Raw genomic sequence first — 14,973 nt, forward strand, 5'->3', positions numbered from 1 at the left:
ATTTTAAAAACCTGAGTGCAGGCCTTGAAATTGAACTCTGGTTCAAATTCTTGCTCTGGTGTGTGATCCTGACTAGGTTATTGGCCTAACTGGAACTCAGCTTCCAACTCAGCTTCCTGAATGCTGAGATTATAGGTATGTACTCCTTTGCTCCAGTTAGTTTGAGCTTTGGATTTCTCATCTATGAAAGGATAGTTATAATCTGACATTGGTAGTGGAGGTGGGTGGAGAGTGAGACTCTCAAACCAGTTTTTCCTACTGTATGCTCGACGTATCTCTGGTGACCTTAAAAGGCATGAAGGTCTCTCTTATCTTGGTAAATAAATAAGCACGTCTGCAGGTAATGCACCTGAGCATCCTCCACTTTAGTTCAGTTCTGACCCGGTCTGCTCAGAGATGCCAATCATAATCATCTGGTTGTTTTACCTGTGCTTTCTGTCGCCTATAAAGGGTTCCCACAGTCCCATCCATGGTGCACTTAATTTACTCAACCATCTTCCGTAACTGAGGAAACCTTGTTTGCCATTATGAAGGGTATTGCAAAGGCCACAGATTGAAAGCTGCATGGGCAAGGTAAACCTCCATGCCCTCTCCAGGTAGACCAACTTCAAGAGACCTCCACATGCTCAGTCACCCCAAAGTTCCCAAGCCCTGTTCTTTGTTGGTTTTTTCCAATCCAGATTTCATTACCTAGATATAATTTTAAGTCACTGCTTGTGATCACTCTACATATTGGCCCTTTTTCCTTCAACAGAGGTTCCAGCTTCATCATTCTGTCTTAGTCTTTCCTGTGATCAGCCCTATCCTGATGATACTTGGGAGCTGTAGCCTTCAATCAGCTCATAATCTCAGAAAAAAAGACACCATTTTTAGAGCTAAGATTTCAGTTGTGTGAAAGGAAATATGAGCCAAACCATGTGTATGTTTTGCAGTATCACAGATTCTGACTTTGTGGAACTTGAAGTTTAAATGAGAACCTAGATTAAGTCTTTTGTGTAATGTCTAATACAAAACTGATACTTAATCAATGATTGTTTCTTTTCCCAGGTGGCTGGTCGGAAAGGCTTTCCTCATGTCATCTATGCCCGTCTATGGAGGTGGCCTGATCTACACAAGAATGAACTAAAACATGTTAAATATTGTCAGTATGCATTTGACTTAAAATGTGATAGTGTCTGTGTGAATCCATATCACTATGAACGAGTTGTTTCACCTGGAATTGGTAAGTTGACTGTCATTGTAGCTGTATAAAGGGAAAAGATCCTAGTAATATTTTAACTTTTCTAATTTAAGCTTGTATTTGAAAATTACTCAAGACTTCAAATAAAGTTAAAGAATCAGAATTAAAATTTTATTTTAGACAAGGTCTCATGTCCCAGGCTGGCCAAGAGCTGGCTATGTAACCAAGGACGAATCTTGACCCTACTACTTTAGCCTCTTGAGCAGTGGATTAGAGATATACACTACCATGGTTTGCTCAAGATTCAGATAATTTAAATGAAATGTAAATACTTAAATATGAACAAATTTGAGAGCAAATTTGTGCTTTTTGACTTTTAGAACTGAATATATAAAATTGATACTTTGCCTACTTCGTACATTGTTGTTGAAAATAAGGTGGGAAGTATTATAAATTTAGAAAATATATATAGCTAGGATTTACCCTACTTTTAAATTGAAATGGCTCATGAAGTTTTGCAGTTTCTGGCTTAAATTAATGTTCTAAATGTTATAGAAAATATGTTCATGATAATGATTTATGTTTCATTTTCTTTTCCTTAAAAAAAGATCTCTCAGGATTGACACTGCAGAGTAATGGTAAGTAGCTGGTTTCTTGTAACTTTTCCTATTTCCTTTTATCATGTCTTGCTTATTTTTTGTTCTCAAACAAGTGCTTTATATAGGAGCTAGGAACACTAACAAGAAAATAATTGCTACTTTGAACATGTGAATTAACATTTAAAATTGGGCTTATTTAGTTTATTTGTTTTATGCATTTGAGTGTTTTGCCTGCATGCATTTCTGTCCCCCATGTGTATGTCTGGTGCCTGTGGAAGCCAGAAGGGACATCAAATCCCCTGAAAGTAGAGTTACAGATAGCTGTGAGCTACTCTTCTGTGGGTGCTGGGAATTGAGTCTGGGTCATCTAAGAGAGCAGCAAGTGCTCTTAATTGCTGAACCATGTCTAGAGCTCCCTAATAATAGATTTAAATTGGTCTGGGCTCTCTGTGTTTGAAATGCTACTCATGAGCTAAAATTCTTTTAAGTGTGATAGATGAATACACAAGGACACAAGTCTAATTAATGTTCAGTTTTAACAGGGTTTTTGTTTGTTCATTCTTTTGGGACAGGGTTTCTCTGTGTAATCCTGGCTGTCTCAGAACTCACTCTGTAGATCAGGCTTTCCTCAAACTCACAGAGATCCGTCTGCCTTTGCCTCTTGAGTGCTGGGATTAAAGACCTGCACCACCACCACCACCCATTAACAGGTTTTTAATTGACAAAGAAAACAACTCTTTGTAAGAAAATCAGCTGGTGTAAATGGGTATCAGTAACTATAGTGTGTGATAATTTGGAATCATGTGTATCTTACCTTACAAAAATATCTATTTCTGTTTTCTTCATTTCACCCTGATTTACTTTCATGAATGATAATATTGATGCTTTAAAATTATGCATATCAATATTTTAAAAAGTATTCCGTGAAACAAAAGGCTAAAATGTTTTGAGGTGTGAAAATCCACTTGGTTTTTAATTTTGGGTTTTTGGTAAATAGGAAAATGAAATTCTTTAAATCTCTAGCTCTGATAACTTAGACCCTATTAACAAACTAAAATCAGAATAAAACCATTTGTGGAGATGTTCTGATACAGAGCCACCATCATCTTAAAACAGAGAGCTCTTCTGCAGGTAGGTAGTAGTAGTATGATGTTTCATTCTTTAGGATCTTAGAGGTGGGTTGGAGATACCACATAATTTTAAAATTTTGGAAAAGGCGGTTTGGCTTTTGTAATGTATACTCTTCCCACCAGCTGCCTGGGTCCTGCAATTCCCAAATAACACACGAGACACTATATTAATTATAAAGCTATTGACTGTTTGCTTGGTTTCTTATCTAGCTCTGAATTATTAACCCATAACTGCTAGTCTGAATATTTCCACGTGATCTTCTCTTACTGGAGAAAGGGACCAGACCTCTTACTCCTGGTGTCCTACATCGAGAGTGACTGTGCCTCTGTTTCCCAGAATCCTTCTGGACTCTTAGTCCAACCTATCTTGTTTCCCTATTGGCCAACAGTGCTTTGTTAATCAACCAGTAGGACAGCATATACACAGAAGGACTTCCCCCATCAGGCTTTAGTTTCAACTTTACTTCCATGTGTCTGGTAATGGAAGTGTGTTGTTATTCTGGCTTACAGGTTTCTGAGAAGTGTGGTCAGTGGTAGTGGGAGCTGTGGTTGTCTGGGAACGGTAGTTTTAGGGTTGCTGAAAGCTCTGCCTCTGTCAACACAGCTCTGTCCTTCAGCTTGTCACCATTCTCCATTCATAGTTTTTGAGAACTATTACATTTACTCAGTGGAAATTAGGGTTTAGGAAACTCTAGTGATAATTTCAGAATTCCCATATGGGTGGTCATGAGGTGCTCCACAGGGATTGCATGGGTTAGTATTCTTCCTTTAGGGACACTAAGATCATAGTCAGCCTTGTGAATCCCCCTAGTGGTAGTTTTGTAGACGGTCTTGCCTGGCTTATTTTCTTGGAAAACAAATTTTTCACATTTCATTTTTGAATTGGACAAAAAAAGTAATGGTAGTCCAGGTAATGAAAAGTTGAGAACAATGAAGCACTTCCCTTTACTTGTCAGTTGGGATCTTGTGGCTGTCATTTCTAGCATAGCTCATCTCTTTCATGAAACTCTGGCCATGGTGTTCCATGTATTCATTTTACAAATATTTAGTGACATTCAGAATTCAGTCTTTTGGAGGGAAGAAAAAGCAAGAGAGTGGCATGCTCTCTATTGGGTGAGTGGCTTGCCTGTGGCAGTGACAGAATGCCCAGTGACTTTAAGCTTATTCTTTGTCACATATGGAAAATTTATTCTTTACCTCTCATACAAAACTATCTTATAACTAGACATAGTCTTTAAAATATCTAACAATTGCTGAATGTTCATTTTGTGTAAGGAACCGAGCTAAGTGATTTATGAGTAACTTAGTCACTGTTCTATTGCTTTGAGGAGAGGCCATGACCATGGCAAGTTTTATAATTAGGGTTAGCTTATAGTTTCAGTCCACTATCCTCATGATGGCGACCATGGCACCATGCAGGCATACATGGTGGCTTGGGATCCAAAAGTAGCAGGAAGAGAGAATGACACTTGACCTGGCTTGAGCTTTTGAAACCCCAGAGCCCACTCCCAGTGCAACACTTTCTCTAACAAAGCCACACTTACTCCAACAAGACCATACCTCGTAATCCCTCTCAAGTAGTGCCACTCCCTAATGACCAAGCATTCAAATGTATGAGCCTATGGGGGGGCCATTCCTATTCTGACTACCATGAGGAATATTATGTTACATTGTCCACTTAATGCTTTTCTGTGGTAGGTGAGATTATCTTTACTTCTCTAGATTAGGAGACATGAACTTAGAGATCAAGAATCATGCTCAGCTAGGAGTTAGAGTAATGTTGGTGTGCTGTGAAATATTAAACAAGAAAGTGTTATTAAAAAAAAAACTCAGGCTCCATGAAGTTAGTTGTATTTGTTTTTATCAATATATCCCATTTGTTAAAACAATATGTATAACATGGATACTTAATACATTTTTTTCAGTGAATGAATTTATTGAATATAAACCCAAAAAGAGAAATGTTTTACAATTTTGTATTTGTGATGCTATTCTTACCAACTTGTTATCAACTTGTCTATATTTATAATTAACAAAAAAACCAAGCAGCTAGACACACCTGTGAGAGACTTTTAGCTAATTGGGTCAGTTGAGGTAGGAAGAGCCACCTTAAATCCAGATCACTTGAGGTTGGAAGACTGACCAAATCTGGACCACAGATTTATAAAAACCATGGAAGAAGGAAACTTTTGCTTTGCTTGCCCTCGCTCTCACTGGCAAGTTCACTGCTTCACTGGTATTAGAGCCTATTTCTTGGGGATTCCAATCATGCATACTGAAGACCAGCTGACTCATTGAACCTCATAGATGGAGCAACCTACTGGATTCTTAGATTTTCTTTTGGAAGACAGCCATTGTTGGATTAGCTTGACCACAGCCTGTAAGCCACTCTAATAAAGCCATGTATATATTCATCCCCCCCTCCCTTATTTTCCCCCGTTATTCTGTTAGTTCTGTTCCTCTAGAGAACTCTGACTTATAACAGTTTGTGGTTCTACGGACACAATTGTAAGGATGAGTTTGTTAAATATCTGGAGCAGGCTTGGCAACTTGCTAGCATCTACAATTACTGAAGATTCTCCTGGTAGTATTGAGAATTCTCGAAGCCCATGGTTAGAAATGTTGAAAAGGCTTGCTGTATGGAATAGGGAAATTAGTGATTCTGTATATAAAACTTTTTTAAGAGCTTCTTTATTGAATCTTTGGAGATTTCACATCATGCAACCCAATTCTGTCCCCCCTTACTCCCTCTTTATCCCTGTTGCATCCCCCTACAGAAGAAAACAAAACAAAATAAGCAAGCAAACAAAAGCAAGAACAAAAGGAAATACATTAAATCAAAATAGAACAGCAACAACAACAACAACAAAACCACCTGAAACAGCAAAATCTCTGCTTCTTCTCTCTGGCCTCTCCATCACCTCTTCATCCTTCCTGATGGCATGGGAGGCTTCAGTGTGTCCCATCAGCGTAACTAGCAACTGTCCATTGCAATGAATCATTGGTCTGATTCAAGGCCTCTGGTTTTTGGTACACCATCCTCACTGGATCTGCATATAAAGCTTTTGACAATTTGTGGAATAATAAGGAAAATAATGATAATGGTTGGTTGCTTTTAGCATTTCTGCATAAATTGACAACGACAAAAAATGAGCTTATGGATAAAATTAACCAACTTCTAATACCTCAAGATACAGTGGCGAAAGAAAAGAATGAACTTAGTAGAACCAGCTCCAGATATACATAAATAGATTTATGAATTTGCCTTGGAAGATTTCCTCTCCGGCAGCCATAGAGCTCATGTTGCAGAAAAATCAAACCGAAGCCTTCTTAAGATTAGACTTGAAAGATGCAGGCGTGCAGGCATGGTAGTTCATGCTACATTTCCTTTTAACTCTCCAATTTGGTCTGTGGAGATGGATTGTTGGCTGTTGGAAACTTAACCAGATAGTGACTCTGATTGCAGCTGCTGTACCAGATATGGTGTCCTTACTTGAACAGACAAACACATCTCCTGGTACCTGATATGCAGTTATTGATCTAGCAAATGGCTTTTTCCGGGTATCTGGCTATCAGGACCATCAGAAGCAATTTGCTTTCAGTTGGCAAAGCCAGAAGTATACCTTGACAGTTTTACCTCAAGGATATATTAATGCTCCAGCCCTGTGTCAAATCTTAGTTCCAAGGATCTTGATCATCCGTTTCTTTCACAAATTATCACACTGGTCTGTTACATTGATGACATTATGGTGATTAGACCAAGTGAGCAGGACATAACTTTGGACTCGTTAGTAACACATATGCACATCAGAGAATGTGAAATAAATACAACCTTAATTTAAAGGCTTTCTACCTCAGTGAAACTTCTAGGAGTTCAGTGGTGTGGGGCATCCAGAGATATTCTTTCAAAGATTAAGGATAAGTATTGCACCTGGCCCCTTCTACCACCAAGAAAGAAGCACATTGTTTAGTGGTCCTATTTGGATTCTGGAGACTGCACGTTTCTCCCTTAATTGTGTTATTCTGGCCAATATACCAAGTGACTTGGAAGGCTGCTAGCTTTGGTTAGGGCCTGGAATAGATGAAGCTCTTCAACAGGTCCAGGCTATTGTATATACTGCTCTACCATTTGAACCATATGATCCAGAAGACCTGATGGTACTTCAGGTATTAGTGGCAAATGGGGATGCTGTTAGGAGGCTTTGGCAGGCCCCTATTGGTGAGTCACAGAGGATACCCTTAGGATTTTAGAGCAAAATTTACTGTCGTTTTGAGACAGCTATTCTTAGGAGACACTGCAATTTGACAATGGGCCACATTGTTCCCATGTGACCTGAGCTGCCCATCATAAGCTGGGTGTTACCTGATCCACCAATCTCTAAAGTAGGATGTGCACAGTAGCAATCCATTATTAAATGGAAATGAGCAGGTCCTGAGGGTATAAGCAAGTTACATGAGGAAGTTGTCCAAATGCCTTTTTTAAAAAAATCTTGTCAAAAACTATGTTCTAGACTTCTATCCTTATGATGTTGTAAGTCTTACCCGAGGATACACATTTAAAGTTAAATTGAAAAAAAAAAATCCACAAACTGGCAGCAGTTCCAAACTACCTTCCTTTCTTCCGTTTTGAAATTTATGACAATTTTATTTCTTATGCATAAAAGTTGATGAAAAACTATTAGTAGCTCTATTAAAGAAAACCGAGCATTTAAATTAAAAGGCATAGCAGCTGTACTTAATATACTATATTCTAAAATATAACTTGAACACATCCAGCATGCTGTTTAATTTCAGTACAATGGATTCAGGACCAAGTATGTATGTGTTTCATGTATTGCTGCTGGATTATAGTATATTATGGTCATCATCTAATCTTTCTGGGGAAGAGAAGTGAAAAGGTTGGTCAGCATGACACTATATTGCCAATTGTATATCATTAGTCTTTCTTAGCATGGCTTGAATAAATTTTCACGTCACCTAGAACTGTGGTCACTGGAGAGATGGCTCAGCCATTAAAGGCTAGGCTCACAACCAAAACTACAAGAGCAGTCTTCTCTCATATGCCTAAAGTATGCTCTTTTTTTCTTTGTCATATTAGTTAAAGGATAAAATGACTATTTATATTGTGGGGTGACAACCCAACACAGCTGATGAAAAAAATCTGAAGAATAACTAGCTTTCAACTCTGTCACATGCCCTTTCCCTAATGTGGTGTCACCTTTGGGCACAGCCCTTAGACTTGCATAACAGGCTTGGGTTATTTCTCTCTTGATCTTAATATCCTTGCCTGGAGTGGGACTGTTTCAGAAATGATCCATTCTCCTGGTTATGGACAGGATAGCAGCCTTTGCTGAGGACTCTTTGCCAGTCTTTGATTGGATTTATCCAGTGTCTCTTGGAGACTGCCAGAGCTCCTGCTCACTTCTGTAATGGTATTCACCAACTGATGGAAAGCCTCTGATTCCTACTCAAGTGACTTAGAAGAAGCCATTGAAAAAGCCCTGGTTACTATCATGTTGGGGAAAATGGTCTCCTGTCATCCGTTGAGGACACAGAGCTTCCTGTTGGGCCTCTCTAGTCTTTTCATAGCTGACAATAGAATATACATGACTGTTGTGGTCCATAGCTCCATGCTGTTCTAATGTACTCAAATGGAGGTGGATGTTCATGTCATTGGAAATGTGTCACTGAAGCATCTAGTGTTGATATTGCAGGTTCTGTGTTGATCTTTATTGCTCATATTTGGCAAACAGTTGGGCAACATCAGAAACAAGCTGATTAATCTTTCCTGTCACAATTTTGATATTTTGAATGAGGCACCCCTTGTCTGGAAGTTAACTCTTAAATTCAGCTAACCCAGTGGTTAATGTACAAAGACAGCGTTTCTACTTGCTAATATCTTACCACAAGCATTGCACCATTGCTTCAAGTGAGTCAAGACTATGGGGAGATGGAGGAGTCATTGGTTGACCACATCAGACTGGGTGGCTGAGTGTGTGCTCATAGACTGACTCAGTATCTTGATCGTGAGAGGCTCCTGAGGTGTGTGATTCCCCCCCCCCCCCAATTTTTCAAGGCAGGGTTGATAAACCCTGTCTGTCCTGGAACTCACTTGTAGACCAGGCTGGCCTCAAACTCAAAAGACCCACCTGTCTCTGCCCTCTGAGTGCTGGGATTAAAGGTGTGTGCCACCATTATGAGATGTGCGACTTGAGGTGCATTGACTGCAGTGTCACCTCCAAGGGCATGGAGCATAAGGTTAAGCGTGGGAACTCAAAGTTTGCCTATGAAGATGTCCTCAGTGATGTGCACCTAGGCACTTTGCTTCCTGGGGAGGCAGGATTCTTCCTCACGCAGTGAAGGGGGTAGAGACATCTGTGTCTGACCAGGTACTGAACTCAGCACTGGGAACTTTTCCTTAATGTTCCTCCTGGATGAATTGTGATCCTCAGAAGAAATCCCAAGATGAAGTCCCAAAAGGATAGTCTAGGTGTCTTAAAAAGAACCTAATCAAGACACCTATTCTCTGCCAGTTAAAGGGTTAAAGGAAGGAAAAAGTCAAGTGCAACAGATGGCTGAGGAGAAATCTCTTTACACTGCAGACATCAGCAGACAGAATCAGCAGGTATAGAAAGGTGTTTATTGGGGGTGAGGAAACACACATGCAGCAGACACAAAATATTGCAAAGCAGGTGGGGACTTGGGAAGCTGAAAAATCCAAGTTCCAAACTTGTGTTTAGGGGAATCTCATCAACATATGAAGGGAAGAAAACTTAGGATTTAGCTGTTTAGAGAACAGTCACTCATGCAGCTGTCAATTTCACAGTTGTTTCCTTTTGTATTAGTAATGCCAGTAGGTTAAAAGATCTCAGTCACTTCAACAACAAACCAAAATGGCAGTTAAATAGAATTAAAAGGTCCATTAAGGAATTAAATAGATATGCCAAGATCTTTATGAAGAAAAATCCAGAATTTTGTTGAGTATAATAATAAAAAAAAACTAAAGCTAAAGCTTAGCCATCTACACCCAGGCTATGCTCTGAACAGGATTTTGTTGTATTATTATAATTTGTCTAACATTAGTGAGTATTTAGGGTCAACATTTTTATTTAGAATTCTTTTTACATGTAGTATATTTTGTTCATATTCTTTCTTCCCTAACTCCTATACCTTACCTGCCTCCCTACCTCATGTTTGTACATGTTCTGTGTCCCCCCCTCCCTCATCTGTCTCTCTCTTACACACACAAAACAAAACAAAAATAGAGTTCCAAATAAACAGCTATTAAGGCAGAGGATACCAAAACAAAACAGACACACACAAAAAATACGGATCAATTTTGTGTTGGCCAAATACTGTTGGTCATGGGGCCTGCTCTGGAGTGTGGTTGATACACCCAGTGATATCCATTGGAGAACTGTGTCTGCTTCACCCTCTCTCAGTGCTGGGATTTTTGTTTGGTCTGAACTTGTGCAGATCTTGTATGTGTTACCAGTCTCTGAGTTCATATGTACATTATCCTGTTATGTCTGAAAGACACTTGTTTCCTTGGGTCATCTACTACCTCTTGCTCTTAAAGTCTTTCAGCCTCCACTTGAGTTCCTTGAGCCTTAAGGTAAGGGTTTTGATGAAGATATCTGACTTAGGATGCTCATTTAGACAGCTCATTTTGAGTGCTCCAGAGTCACTCTCTGCACATTATCCAGTTGTGAGTTTCTGTTAATTCCCCTCTGATAAGGGCTGAGTGATGCACTGGTCTACGATTGTAGCAGTTTGCCATTAGGAATAATCTTGTTCTGTTCTTTTAGCAGAATAAAGTAAGTTTCTCTAGGGCCTATGAGCTATCTAGTCTTAGACTTTTGGCTACCTTAACAATGCCAGATATGGGTTCCATCTCATGGAGTGGGCCTTAAATCCAATTTAAAAAAATTACTCCTTACTCCCAAAACATTTGTGCCACTATTATACCAATTATGTCTTGCAAGCATACTAATACATGATAATGTATAAGCATCTTTTTATTATTGTATTGGGTCCCATGGAAGTTACTACTTTTTTTTTTAATTGTGTCTATATTTTTGTGTTTCTGTGTGGGTATGTGTACATGTGTGCTGGTACCCTTGAGGCCAAAGGTATATTGGGTCTCTTGGGACTGGAGTCATAGAAGGTTATAAGCTAGTTGACATGGGATGCTGGGAACCAAACTAGGTATAAGCAAGCTGTTCTCTTGACTACTAAGCCATCTCTCCACACCCTACTGGAACATACGAATTTTACAAATACCAACGTTTTCATGTTTCAGAAGTCAAAAAGATTGTATAGAGAAACTTGAGCAAATATGGAATATTTCTGCTGTTAGAAGTCACAATTTAGTAAAAATTATGGATAAGGAAAAAGTCACTAGTTTTTCAGTTAAAGAGAATGTTTTTGTGGCCTTAACTTGACAACTCTAAGAAGTTGATTGTAAAGCTTTATAGAGTAGTTATGTAAAAGTATTAGTTCAGAAAGAATATAGTTTTACTAAAAATAGACAGCAGAACCCAAAACAGTGGGTCAAGACCATTTGAGAAGGTTCTGAACAAAGAATTGATAGGAATACAGTTCAGTCTCATAAAAAAAATAGAGCAAAGCAAATCAACCCCTAGTTTATTAAAGATACCACTTTATGACCTAGACACTAGAATTGCCCCTTAAACTGTGAAAGATTTTAATTATTGTATTCTCATCAAACAGTTTTACATAGATTGGCATACCAAATAATACCGTAAATAATTCTGGGTCTTGGCATCGAGTGCCTTTCAGTTCTCACTCGCATTGTGAAGTTCAGAAAGGCAGAGCTCAGTATCCAGTCTTGGTATACTGTGAGGAGTATGCGGTCGCCAAGACTGAGTGATTGTTTGTTAGGCATTTAGTTTTAACTTGTTTAGATGTATTTCTATGCTTGTCAGGAAATTGAAGAATATATCTTCAAATTTCAGTGAGTCAAATTGATAGAAATCTCTAAACTAGTTATAGCTGATAAATTGTATGCTTTTCTGTAATATGAAAAATTTCTAAATTTGAATTATTTGTACCTTAGTTGATTTTAGATGCTGTTATAGTATTTGTATATTTTTTTGTGGAAATGGAAAAATATAAAAATGTAAATGTGTTTTTTTTTTTTTTAATGCATAGCTCCACCAAGTATGTTAGTGAAGGATGAATACGTTCATGACTTTGAGGGACAGCCATCCTTACCCACTGAAGGACATTCAATTCAAACTATCCAACATCCGCCAAGTAATCGTGCATCAACGGAGACATACAGCGCCCCAGCTCTGTTAGCCCCATCTGAGTCTAATGCTACCAGTACCACCAACTTCCCCAACATTCCTGTGGCTTCCACAAGTGAGTTATGCAGTCCAATGTAGTCGGAAGTTTTCCTAACTATTGAATATCTATGTGTAGTAAGTAAAAATTTAAGCTGTTGTGGTCTTTTCTGGTGTTGAGTATGGTATCAGGGCCAGATGCACGCTAGGTGGATTCTCACTCCTGAGTCTTACCACTCAAGCCGTAAATGTAGGTAAACATGTTAAATTGGTGTGTGAGTTCATTCTGGAGAAAATGATATTTGCAGTTTATTTAAAATTTCAATGTTGATATGCAGTCAAATGTAATGACTTTGATTATAATCTTAAATTAAGATATGTTATTTGCTATTACATGCATAAGTAAGAAGTTTCCTGTATTCTTCAGATAGATTTTAGAGAAATATTTAAGTACTTGGCAAGTAATTTTTTTGTTATTATATGTTTGAGTGTGTAATTGTATGTGTGTATGTGTGCACATGTGGGCCACTGTGTGTTTGTGGAGAATAGAGAACAGCTTTGTGGAGTCAGTTCTCTCCTTGCATCTTCACATGGGTTCTGGGTACCAAACTCAGGTCACTGACCTTGTGTAGCAAGGATCTTTCCCTGTTGAGCCATCTCACTGGCCCAGCAAACAGCTTTGAACCAAGGTGTTTATAAAAGTCTGTGTTGGTGCAATTGAAACCTTTCTTTTAGCCCATTATTTTGTCTTAGAGGGTAACTTTATAATAGTCTTCTCGATTTCCTCTTGTGATTACTTGGAAAAGGGGCTTTTAAACATTCTTGCTTTTAATATTTATTGTCCCAGGTAGGTATCAAGTATTTTAACGAGTTTCAGTATAAAGCTAATACGTATATCTTTAAAAAGGTTGGTAGTAAAGATTTACCTTTCTACCTTTTCCGTAGGAGTTTCTCAGTCTGTGTTCTGTTTCTTCCTTCTTCTCTATCTCTGTTTCTTGGTCATATCAATTGAAACTAGGACCTCTCCCATGCCAGATAAATCCTTGACCATTGAGCTATACCCCCAGGCCGGACTCAGCTTTTCTCAGAGCCTAATAAACACAGTTTATATTGTTATTTTTTCTAATACCAAAGGTTGAACAGCCACCTGCTCTGCAAAGTAGAGTAATTTGCTTGTTTAATTTAAAAATTAAAAAAAATTAATGTGTATGATGTATACATGTATGTGTGATAGCGCGTATGTGCTGTGGTATACATGCAGAAGTCAGAGGACATCCTCTGTTGTTGGTTCTTTCTGTCTATCTTGTTTGAGTCAAAGTTTCATATTGTTTGCAGTTACATGTGCCAGGCCAGCTTGTCTGGTGGGTGGGGGATTCTAGTCTCTTCCTCTCATCTTATAGGAGGAATTACAGATTCACACTATTGTGTCTGTCCAGCTTTATGTGGATCCTGGGGATTAGAGCTGAGGGCTGCATGCTTGCAGGGAAAGTGTATAACCCATTGAGACATCTTTCTAACCCCTAATTATTTTTTAATTTAAATGTTGTAGAACATGCAAATAGTATTAATTCATTTGATTACTAAGAGCATTGTTTTTAAACCTGTATTATCAAGAGATTGTTAGCTGATATAGATAGATATTTGTTACTACCTAACAGTACAGTAGTATCAGTTTAGACTCAACATTGAAGTTTTAATCTTTGAAATAAATAGAAGATTAATTTCTGAAATGTTATTGCTCCCACCCTCCCTAGTGCTGGGTATCCAAGCCAGTATGTCACCCATGATAGGCAAGCACTTTACTACTGAACTATGTGCCTGGCCCCTGTAATTGTTTTCAAAATTTCTCATTAGTCCATTTCACCACCTCAGTGGTCACAATCTTAGAATAGATAATTTGTGTACGCATATGATGTATATGTGTATGTATGTAGCTTTGCGGGGGGGAGGGGTGGTTGATGAAAGATTTCACTCCATAAGCCAGGGGGGCTTTGGACTCCTGGTATCCTTGTCTCAGTCTGTAAAATGCTGGGATTACATGTATGTAGCATGACACCTTGTGCATCTCTGGCTTTCCTGTCTTTTTATTTGCTTATTTGGAGTACAGCTGACAGAAGTGTTGGAGACAGAAAATAAAATAGATGGTATCCACTTATGTGTGGATGACTGCTGAGCCTGGGCATGTACTTGTGTTTTGTATTCTCTAGAGATTGAGCTCTGTCCAGTGATTTACAAAGTGACTTCATTTTTACTTTTCCTCCCCGCCCTGCAGGAAGACTGCTTGAAAGCCAGAAAAAGATGTGAATGAAATATATCCAATTCTGTGTGTCATAATACTTTTTAAAGTAGATTTTTATAATTGAAATATAAATATTGTAGATTTTAGAACTTGCAGTGAAATTTTTCCTTGTTTCTGAAAAGATATGTTGATAGAGTTACAAGAAAGAAAATAAACTAGATTAAAATAGAGGAAGGTGAAGGTTATTTTACATGAGCTGATTTTACATTAACACCTGATCTGTGGTAGTTCTCAGTGTAGATGAGTGCTATGGTTTTGTAGGTAGGTCCTTGTTTTAAGGATTTATGCTATGTAGGGAGGAGGCATTTTTTTATTTATTTGCTTGTTTGTTTATTTTGAGGCAAGAGTCTTACATTACAGCCCAGCTGAGCTGGCCTGAGTTCCTCTTTCTTAGCTTTCCTCCTTCTAGGATTGAGACCATACCCACTGTGCCTGGCAAGTTCCTCCTCTTCTTGTT

At 38.5% G+C, this 14,973-nt stretch overlaps 1 protein-coding gene across 2 annotated transcripts in view; it reads left to right on the forward strand.

The window, feature by feature from the left end:
* The window catches only part of Smad4 (SMAD family member 4), a 63,298-nt gene that overhangs the window by 16,964 nt on the left and 31,361 nt on the right, over positions 1–14,973 (forward strand). For both annotated transcript variants that reach the window (XM_040737637.1, NM_001281698.1), the window contains 3 exon segments: positions 1,048–1,222; positions 1,789–1,818; positions 12,084–12,296. In XM_040737637.1, coding sequence (XP_040593571.1) covers positions 1,048–1,222; positions 1,789–1,818; positions 12,084–12,296 — 418 coding nt within the window.

This window comes from Mesocricetus auratus, unplaced genomic scaffold (genome assembly GCF_017639785.1).
Source record: "Mesocricetus auratus isolate SY011 unplaced genomic scaffold, BCM_Maur_2.0 Super-Scaffold_6730, whole genome shotgun sequence".
Classification (NCBI taxonomy): Eukaryota; Metazoa; Chordata; class Mammalia; order Rodentia; family Cricetidae; genus Mesocricetus; species Mesocricetus auratus.